The sequence below is a fragment of the Brassica napus genome, chromosome C1, assembly GCF_020379485.1.
Source record: "Brassica napus cultivar Da-Ae chromosome C1, Da-Ae, whole genome shotgun sequence".
In the NCBI taxonomy this organism is placed as follows: domain Eukaryota; kingdom Viridiplantae; phylum Streptophyta; class Magnoliopsida; order Brassicales; family Brassicaceae; genus Brassica; species Brassica napus.
This window is the reverse complement of record NC_063444.1, coordinates 36,201,691-36,212,230: the sequence shown is the minus strand read 5'-3', so window position 1 is coordinate 36,212,230 and position 10,540 is coordinate 36,201,691. Positions and strand designations below refer to the sequence as shown.

At 35.2% G+C, this 10,540-nt stretch overlaps 2 protein-coding genes and 1 long non-coding RNA gene across 3 annotated transcripts; 2 read left to right on the top strand and 1 right to left on the bottom strand.

The window, feature by feature from the left end:
- The first annotated feature begins 595 nt into the window (after nucleotides 1-595).
- LOC106397235 (60S ribosomal protein L36a) lies at nucleotides 596-1,635 on the top strand. Its single transcript, XM_013837820.3, has 4 exons — nucleotides 596-720; nucleotides 972-1,151; nucleotides 1,234-1,308; nucleotides 1,397-1,635. The coding sequence occupies exons 1-4, from the start codon at nucleotides 718-720 to the stop codon at nucleotides 1,454-1,456; spliced, it is 318 nt and encodes a 105-aa protein (XP_013693274.1). The 5' UTR covers nucleotides 596-717; the 3' UTR covers nucleotides 1,457-1,635.
- A 536-nt stretch (nucleotides 1,636-2,171) lies between these two features.
- Nucleotides 2,172-10,198, bottom strand: LOC106397176 (phosphate transporter PHO1). The gene is made up of 15 exons (XM_048746279.1): nucleotides 9,820-10,198; nucleotides 8,318-8,407; nucleotides 7,835-8,060; nucleotides 5,010-5,367; nucleotides 4,857-4,905; nucleotides 4,667-4,738; nucleotides 4,424-4,553; nucleotides 4,176-4,296; nucleotides 3,797-4,046; nucleotides 3,605-3,709; nucleotides 3,474-3,518; nucleotides 3,232-3,384; nucleotides 2,874-3,152; nucleotides 2,658-2,794; nucleotides 2,172-2,561 (listed from the first exon to the last, which is right to left on the bottom strand). The coding sequence occupies exons 1-15, from the start codon at nucleotides 10,066-10,068 to the stop codon at nucleotides 2,471-2,473; spliced, it is 2,355 nt and encodes a 784-aa protein (XP_048602236.1). The 5' UTR covers nucleotides 10,069-10,198; the 3' UTR covers nucleotides 2,172-2,470.
- LOC106414002 lies at nucleotides 5,385-7,448 on the top strand. The gene is made up of 5 exons (XR_007318676.1): nucleotides 5,385-6,209; nucleotides 6,334-6,434; nucleotides 6,525-6,571; nucleotides 6,660-6,733; nucleotides 6,809-7,448. It is a non-coding gene; the product is annotated as an uncharacterized LOC106414002 (long non-coding RNA).
- Nucleotides 10,199-10,540: the final 342 nt, after the last annotated feature.

Here is a 10,540-nt window from a genome sequence, read left to right as displayed (position 1 = left end):
GAATATTTAGTATGTCCTATGATCTACCAAAAATACAGAACATAGAAGGAACTGTATATTTCTTTTTCTTTCACACTAGATGTATATGTTTCTGGTGTATTATGCATTCTTCGTTGGTACATCATTGTGTTCGCAGTGTATAACGCACTCTACGGATGGTAGATCAATGTGTCTTACCTAGATTGCATTTTCTAAATCTCAGTAGATGGTAGATCTGACAATCTAACTCTTTTATCTCATTTTTGAATTTAACATTCCAACATTTTTTTGAATCCGTAAATATTTTTCATATATGCACATGCTTAACTACTGCATGTTTTATATTTTAAATTTTTTTTTGCATTGTAAATATAATGATATGAATTTTTATCAACAAAAAAGGTAATGAAAGTCAAAAAGTGGGAAAAATTGATTTTGTACTAAAGGAACAATAGTTTAGTTAATTTGTTCTCTTTTTCCAAATTTCCCATTAATAATTATTTATCATCAATTGTAAAGATACCAGCAAACTCTTAATTATCCTTATGAGACAACTAGACACTCTGTGCAAAGGCCGAAGTTATTATACAAAATATGGGCCTTAAACGAAGGCCCGTTTTAACATATTTAGGGTATCTAAAAAGCTTTACTATAAATTCAGTTTTCTGTAAGCAACGTTTCGTTCGCGGACGACGGCACACAATCTTCACCCGAGAGAGAGAGATCAGAGTAGCGAAAATGGTATTTCTTTCGACCTGATTCTGTATTTTTGGACTTGATTTATCATTCGTTGAACTTGTTGATCGATTCTATTGAGTCCTGTGATTGATTACAGATCTATACTTTTAGTTTTCTGTCTCTGACCAAACACTTTTGTCGATATGTAGTGCTTACTAGTTACTGCTCATGAATTTTGATAAATACACACACTCCTTGTTGAGTCATTTTGATTTTGAAATGCTAGTTAGTTAAACTGAGATTATGTTGGTTAGGTGAACATTCCAAAGACAAAGAAGACGTACTGCAAGAACAAGGAATGCAAGAAGCACACATTGCACAAGGTTACCCAATACAAAAAGGGTAAAGACAGTCTCGCCGCCCAAGGAAAGCGTCGTTATGACCGTAAGCAATCTGGTTATGGTGGTCAGACCAAGCCCGTCTTCCACAAGAAGGTGATCTTTCTCTCCTTGGTACCTCCACTTTAAGATTCAAGATCCACTTGAATACTGATATTCTTCTAATGTTATTGAACAGGCTAAGACCACGAAGAAGATTGTCCTCAGGCTTCAGTGCCAAACTTGCAAGCACTTTTCGCAGCACTCAATCAAGGTAAAACTAACTATCTTCTTCATTCACCGTTCCTTGTTAGTCTGTAGTTGCTCTTACACTGTCGGTTTTTGTTTCCTTGTTTCTTCAGAGGTGCAAGCATTTTGAGATCGGTGGAGACAAGAAGGGCAAGGGGACATCTCTTTTCTAAGCTATTGTTCTCGTCTTTATTGTTACAAGTTTTCTATTTCGTTTTGGATCTTGATTCCATCTGTTTTAGCCCTCGTATAAGATTGTCCCCTCATCTTTGGTTGTCACTCTATATTTTGAATCATCTAGACATGATTTTGCTGTTTTTCTTTGCACTTAAAAATGGTTACTTTTGAGATATTTGCCTCGTTTCCCGACAATGCAAGCCAAAGGCCAGAGTCTCTTTGACGAATTTGAAATCTTAGGTTGGCCCAGAGAGGAAGAAGCCCACATAACATACCACTTATGCTATGTTATGGAAATCTTTTGCTAAACACATGTTCTAGTGTTTTATACAGTTTTTACATACCTCAAATCGAAAACCAGAGATTAAAAAAAGCCTTGGCTTTCTAGTGATTTTTGGACATGTGACATTGCCAAAACCCAGAGTCTTCTTGGTCATTAGTACCTTAATATGCTGACTATTGGTGCTTTGGTTCAAATATTTAGGGGTATAATATAATATAGAAACTGTTCGAGTATTTGTACTTATTCAGTTTGGTTCGGCTGCATCGGTTCAGGGTACCCAAATCTATTATAGCTAAAGTGATTTGTACATTGAGGTGAGTTTTGACGTTAAATGTACATGGTTACAAAAACATATATTTAGATGATAACGTAATGTTTAGTGACATTTTCCTTCGGTTTGTGGTTAATGTTTCATCAAAAGTAGAACCTAAAGAAGTTGTGTGTTTCTTGAGCATAGCAAATAGTGATTTTTTTATTTGAAAAGAAAAGAAGAGTTGAACATAAACCTCAAATCAAAATTTACAGAAAATTAATATACGAACTTGGAAGTTAAATTGTCTTTGCACTTGGAAAGTTTTATAAAATCAAGAATCCAGTAGTCCCCTGTTCTGTTTGTTTTAAGGATAAAATGGTTAAGCAATTTCAGGATCTTCCCCAAAAGGTTTCTCCGAGATGCTTCCTGGAACCTGGTTCGAGACTAGACCCTCCAATTTATTATTAACTTTGCTTAATCGTCTGAATCCATGTCACGGAACGGTAATGGTACGGTCTTCACTGCCCTAAAGTGGCCTACGTTGTTCAAATGCTCATTCTCCACTCTGTAATCACAACAGTTTAATAAATTTCATACTTAATAACATCCAAAAATCAAGTTTATTAGACAAATCTTTAAACCTAGGTGAAGCTTTTTTTACCTGTAAAAGTTCCAATGGCCTCGACGAATGACTTCAAGTGATGCCAATAAGAAATCTAACAAATGAGACTGAACAGGATTGACCCTGAATCTTACTATTGTCTCGATCCAAGCAACTCGCAATACCAAATTTAACGCCTGAATAATAAATACACCAGCATTTAGTAAATTATCTTAACTTGTGAGACACGTTAAACAATTATGTGGTTCGACTTACAATGGAGAGATAGTAGATGTTCTTGTTCTTGAGAACTAGATCGTCCCTTAGCCATGCGTTTTTGGATTTAGGGTTCAAAAGACCCCAATCTTTGACAAAGTCCCAGTATAACTGGTAAAGCGTGGCCACGACCGAGCTCACAAGCACCACGGCTAACCACCCGGTGGTGCTTTCTCTTGCGTAGGTTATGCGGACTCCGGCAGCAACCATCGCCGAAACGTACTTCCCCATGTTGACTAAGTGATCGGTGTTTGATTCGTCCCACCATCTCCTTATGCACTGTAAATTAATTGTTAATTGAAAGTTCATTTGAAGGGGGCTTTGATCATAAACAAAATAAAACCTGAAGGGAACTTACTTGCATGGCACGCCAGAAGTAAGGTGAAAAAGAGATCAAGTAAGCAAGTTCTCTGTAGATTCTTCCGTTTTTGCAGGTATTATATTCGTGTGTTCGAAAGCTTTGAGCCATGAAGTAACACGCAGTTGACTCAATATGTCTAAGCAATGGAATCTGAATTGAATATAAATAATAAAAAATATGATTGGTTAATTTTGAACTAAAATTATGTATCTTCAGTTGAAGTTAAGATAGTTAATTACCTGGCTAGTAAGTTGATCAGCCATGAAAAAATCGACCATCAAAACCTGTTTTTGTACAACAAAACATTTTTATAAATAAATTTCAACAGATTTTTTGAGCTACAAGTAACCAAAACAGTTCTAACTGTTACCTTGTAGAAAGGCGAGCAAATGATGTTCCGTAAGATGCGAATGAAGCAGAATCTTGTAGGACGATAAAATGTGTCGAAAGGGCATATCAAGACACAAATGAAGATCTGCACACACCAACATGAATCAGCGTTTTGAATTGCTATCGCGGTTGGAACCCGCTATGCGATATATTAACTAACTAAATGATTTACCAAGAGGAGGATGCCTGGAATGGTGTCGACTTCATTGGCGGAGAAACCGGCGGCGCGGAGGATGAGATGTATAACCATAGCGGCCACGACTGATGTCATAAACGTGGTTCCCATTAGAAACGCGTCTCGGTAACGCAACGCTGTGCTTGGTGCGAACTCGAAGATAAAGGTGTAGTTTATCCTCGTGCTCTTCCACATAAACAGATTGCATCCATACATGAACATGTGTAGACTCAGCAACGCAAAAACGCTGCATTACGAAAAAAATCAGATAATCAAAATAATTAAACAATTTTTCTAATGAGCTCTTCTGTCCAGTTACTTTTAGTAGTAAAACTCTGTGTTCTTTAACAAAAATTAATAATTATAAATAAAATACCTGAAAACAGGATACACAGTCTCTAAATATGAAACTTGAGCACCAGAGGTGAAGATTCCAGAAAGATGGGCCAGTATTATGTAAATACTAAACAATGAGACAGAGCAACCCGTAAATAATCCTGCAAAAGAAAAAAAAACATTTCAGTTTGTTACAAGAATTCATGGTGGAATGTTATAAAACATACATAATAATAATAATAATAATAATAAAAGAGGTGAAAAAACAGAGAAAATATAAAACAATACCAACAAAGAAAGTGACCATGTGAGAATCTTTCTGCTGGTGGGGTCTCAAGAACTTCATGGCCTTTTTCCTGTCATTGTTTGCGAAGTGCTTTGTGAATATGGACTCCAATTCGTCCATCAGTCTTACCACCTTGTTTTTATTTTAATCATAACCACCAATTATTTTCTAGTCTTTTTTATAAAATGATTTACTATAACATTACAAAATATATAGATCTCCTTTTATTTTCAGTCATATAATACCTTATCAGAGCTGGTAAACTGCGATCTCTTGACGACCTTTAGATAACTTGATGATGCTTGCTGACCAGAAACCTATTGGTCCATAAATCAAAGTCCATCATTAAGCACTATAATCTTCTTTTTACTCAAATATTTTTTTGTTTATCATCGATTCATCGTAACTAGTCAAATTATAATAAAGCTTCTTTACCTTGTCGAATTTCTTCAATATTTTTGTAAAAGCTATCATATTCAATGAACTGCCAAAAAAAAATATAATATATCAAAACAAGAACTATAATCATGCGATTAGAAAATAAAATATATTTTTAAAAGGAAGATATTTAGTGAATAATGAATTTACCTGTAAGTCTTCAACAGGCCAAGACCTTTGTAGAGCTCAACAAAGGCTTTACGTATCATCTTCTCTGCGCACTGAATCTTTTTCCGGTTGATGAAATCTCCTCCGCCGCTTCTTGGGTTGTTAACAAGCTCCTCCCATAGTACCGACGTGGCCGTAGCGATGGATCTTGCACCACCACCGTCAGCTCCGGCCACGGCGTCGGGAATGTCGACGCGGAGAGACATTTTGGGTTTGCCTCCTTTTGTCTTGTGCCTCGTAGCAGAGTTTATGAAACTCACACCATTCCTCTCTAATGCATCTATGATTTCGTCTGTTCTTGATGTTTCACTTTGTGTCTCACTTAGTTCTCCTGGTGACCCTAAAACCAAGAAAAAACATGTTTGTATTTTGTTACCTAATAACAAAAGACACAGTATCTAAAGATAAGAAAATTTCTTTTTTTTTGGTGTGTTGATCTTGCCCATACGTAAACAACATTTGTTGTCGGTCTATTTTTATTTTCTTTCTCACAAACGATTTGTTTGTTTGTTAGTAGAATCGAATTGTGTTCTCATGTACTTATCGGCCATTGACTATATATGTCGACATAAAATCTCAAAACTCAAATATTTTAGCAGCTTTGAGTTTTGTTATCCACATGCAAAAATATTCAAAAAGTCTAACAAATGTTGTCATTTCAACAGTGCATATTTCTATTCTTTTATATAACGAAACATACGAACTATAGTTGATTTAAAAAAAAATTAGTAACGTAAATCGTGTAATTATATTAATAAACTACCTTTCTTTTTATTAATCGCACTACGTAAATCAGCCTTTAGACCATGTTTATCGCAAGTCCTTAGCAAAGTTCTTAAAGCAATAAACTGATTTAATTAAATCTAAACAAAATAAAAAGCATATTATCGATCCTTAAGTAAGGAATTTGGCAACCGGTTTTTAGATGAGTTTTATACCACGTGTGAGCACAAGAATAGCTCTGTTTTATTTTTTTTATGTGGTCGGTTCGTGTCTCGTTTTCTCTGAACGACTCTGGGCGTCTCTTCCTTCTTTGCTCGTCTTTGCCATCAGAGGGACGATGGAGACTCACCACGGAGGACGACGCTCCCGGTCCTCACGGCGGCGACTGGGAGATTGACGACTCAGATCATCCTTCAGAGCAAGGTCCTTCAATTGACGACTCATATCATCCTGATTTTGGTTTGTATAGATTTCGGATTACTTCATTGTCTTATTCATTGATAAACCTCAATTTATATGCGAGAATCTTATCCAAATTTGTGGGATACCCGATTTTTATTTTGATTGTGTGGATTTTGGTTAGGTAGAGATCAGAATGGGTTTTCCTAATAAGTTAGGGAAGCCGAGAAGGCCCAGAAGAATAAGATCAAAGTTCTTCAAGATGTAATAGACAAGCTAAACAAGGTAAGTGTGTTGTTCATTTGAAAGTTAGAAATAATTTTTTAATGTGGTTTGTGAAACTTATTTTTGTACAAGCGCTTGATTGCATTGCAGAAAGCGAGAACGCATTTCAAGAGAATTCGGGGGAAGATTTGAATCGAGTAAGACCAATCTATTTTTTTTAGCAAATTATGACCCGTAATGTTTGATTTTTTTTTTAAGTAACTCCACTAATTGTACATGCTTCAGCACATCTGGAAAGAAAGAAGATATACGAAGGACATGCTAAGGGCGCGGATATGCGGCCGCCTCTTGTTGCAGAGGTAAGAGGTTTCATATTCAGTTTGGATTATTACATTGAAGGTTTTGACTTACCACCATTTGTTTTTGTGAAACAGTTGGTTTTGTTCCAAAAACTAAAGGTTTTGACTTACGGAGGCAAAACTGATGATCACACAGTAATAGCTCTGTTTTCAAATCTAAAGTACAGGGGACATGGCAGCAGAGAAGATCCCCAAGGACGTGAAGAATCTTTGGGAAGAATGGAACATTCGTGTTCTCATAATCTTCAGTCTCTCACTCCAATCGATCCTTGTCGTCTTCTCACCCAGCAGAAAACGCACATCCGGCAAGCTCTTCGTCTTCCTCATATGGTTCGCTTACCTTCTCGCCGACTGGTCAGCAAACTACACCATCGGCCAAATCTCAGACACTCAAGACGAAGAAGACGGTGATCAAGGATGGACACTGTGTGCATTGCTCGCGCCGATGAATGATGTGAGGAGCAAAAGATCAGAATGAACAAAGTAGTGAGAACTTGAGGAGCCAAAGACATATTCCAGAACTTGAGACTCTCGGTTAAGTAATTTCACTTTCTTTGATATCATTTTCTTGCTTTTTTCTTAATTGCATTGTAGTTAGGTTAATAAATACTTGTTAGAGTTAGGTTATGGTTAGTGAATAGGCTTGTACGAGTTAGGTTGCGGTTGTGATGAATGCTTCTAATCAATGCTTGTATTAATGAATGTGCTTGTGATATGAATGCGTGTTACGATTGTGTGCTAGGTAATAAATTTTGTTAGATACAATTTAACTGAAAGAGTAATTTTTTTTTTTTTTTAAGAAACCCAAATTAAGAAACTACCATTGTACCTAAAAAATTAGGTGATTTTTAACTAAAATCCTTAGCTACAATTTATTAATTTAATAGTTATTAAAGTGTACTTAAGAAACCAGATAGGATCTCAGGGATAAACATGCTCTTAGTACATGCACTTTTATGGTTTCTAATGGATGCATGCCACGACATAGTTCAGATATATAAAATGATAGTAGCTTTTAAGAGTCAATGTCAACATTCCGAAATTACTAAACCACCCTCAACCCGACCTATTTGTTAAAAAGGCCTAGATAAGAAGACTGACCTGCAGAGAAGTCAGAATTTCGAGCAGAAGAACTGAAGGAGCGTTGTGAATTAGAGCCAGAAAGGCTTCTTTTCTTCCGATCACTTAGGATCTGTTTGAGTTCTGCAAGAATGTCCAACTGTTTCTTCAGAATCTCTCCTCTTCCCACAAATTCTGTCTCTTTGGATTTGTGAAACTGATTCACTTTGTTTAACTCTTCATCCAATTTTGCGAAGAACACTTTAACCTAAAGCAACAAATAACAAAAAGCATTCGAACACTTATCAAACAATTATATTATAATTGTAAGAAAAGCTAAAAAGTAGTTTAATAGTTTGACTATTTTCATTAGGATTCAGGGAGTGGGTGTTGTGCAAATTAGACTAGGAATGAAACCACTATATATACGCCGTTTATTAATTTTGCTTCTTTTTCAAAGTAAGAAATAAGAATCCGTAACATTAATAACAACGAAAATTAATATAAAATGTAATTAGTTAATACCTCGTCTTCTTCAGAAAACAACTGAACAAGCTCAGTTTGATAAATCTCCTCAACGCCATCCCCATCTTCTGAGCTTTTTCTTCTCCTTACCTGTGCATCCGCGAAAAATGCAATGAATTAAATTCCAACAAACCATGTAAATATCATATTTATATCTGTTAGTATTTTCCTATACGTGTCACTGAATTGAATGTTTTTTTAGGGTGGTGACTTGTGAGTTTGTTATGGCTTTATATATAGTTTTTGTCACGATGGTTTCGTGAGATATTCACAATCTTCACAACCGTTTTTCGCTTCTTGGTTTTCGTGATGCGTATGAAGAAAAAACATACCTTATTTTGGAATTAGTGGTTAACATATTCAAAGATGCAGAGTAACAAAGTATAATAAGTTGGCAATTATTTCCGCAAAAAAAATATATTACAGATTTTAGAGTTAATTAACCCTATAGGGATTTTCTAGATTTAGGAAGCATATGTAGGTTCCTAGGTTAAGAAATGAACTAAATGGTCTCAATCATGTGTTTAATGATAGTTTTCCTCAATAGACATACACATAATATGTAAATATTACGTATTAGATACACAAAAAGACTTCAGAAAGTTTCCCAACTTGCGCTATACGACTTAACATATTGAAATTCGACTAAATCGTATCAAAGTAAATATGGATTTAGAATAGTAGTTATATTTTACTAACCAAAATACCGAAAAATAGTAGTTATATTTAAAGTCAAAGTAAATATGGATTTAAAATAGTAGTTATATTTTACTAACCAAAATACCGAAAAAAACCGAACCGAACCGAAACCAATCTGATATATGGATTGAACACCCCTAATCCAAATGAAGCCAAACTATTGTTTCATTCTCCAAAATATAATAAAAATAATAACTTAATTCCGCGCAAGGCGCGGATCTTATCCTAGCATGTATTATTTGCATATCTCAATCAGAAAAGATTAATATACATATTTGTTAAAAGCAAATAAATATTTTTAATAAGAGTAAAAAGCAGATTTCTCATGGGCAATATGTAGACAAAGCAGAACTAACCGGTGATTCTAACGCGTAAGCAAAGACGCGAAAAGAATGGGAATGGGAAATACAAAGACGTGAGCAGACACGACACTCCATAGAAACATTCATAAGACGAAAAAATGACGCTTTACCAAAATAAACTAAATCGTTAAATCAGTACTTTTCCGTTCTCTCAAAAATCATATGCCGAATTTGCTAAGCTAAAGATATGAGTAATGTAAATGCAGCTAAATTTACAATATTTTCCGACATACTCAAGACCTATGGTCTCACTAAGTAGCTTCTACGTAATGTGCATTTAGACTATCATATTAATAATTTTTTTTATTGGTTTAAAGGGTTTTAATTATCAGATGAATAAAAAGAGGTTACAAAAGTCACACGGAATTTAATCATTCTAACAAACAGGAGAATGCATCATGCTTTTTTCAAGATAAATTAATATAGAGAATTGATAATTACCTGAATAATCTCTGGTTTTTCTGAGGAGGAAAATAGTTTGTCCGAGAAGGTCCTAGCCAATTTGCGAACCGGGTCGAAAAGAGATCGGCCAAAATCAGGATCATGAGGAATGGGGTAAAGAGAAGCGGGTTTTGGTTTACGAGATATTTTGATTTTTTTTACTTGTTTTTTTAGCTGACAATAGTTAACAAAGGCCTCTTTCCACTCTGGTATGAGTTGTGCCTCTAACTCCTTTGAGAACTTCACCATCTTCTTCACATATAATCCCTTCCCACTTAATTAGTAGTATATATGTCGATTTTGTGAAACGTGAAGAAGGAGAAAGAAAGAGAGAGAGGTTTAATGTTTAACAGAGGCATTTAGAGGCAAAGAAGAAAGTTGGTATATATAGAGAGAAAGACGTATAGGGAAGGTAAATGTAGTTTTCTCTTTTTGGTTTTGGCACTAAATAACTTAATGGATTTATATCTTTCTCACAAACATGGTTTTGCAGCTACGAGACGATTTAACTTTAATGCGATTTGTAAAAATTTAAAGTATTGGAAAGGGAAAAATGGAGGTGGAAATTATATTATATTAAATCGCTTGGCCATTATGCGAGCTTAATTACACTCACCTATATTTATAGATTTGAATATAACGCACTCATTAGTATTAAGGAATTATAAAGAAAGGTGTGAGTAGTGCAACTCGTCACGAACCCCACACACAAATACACACT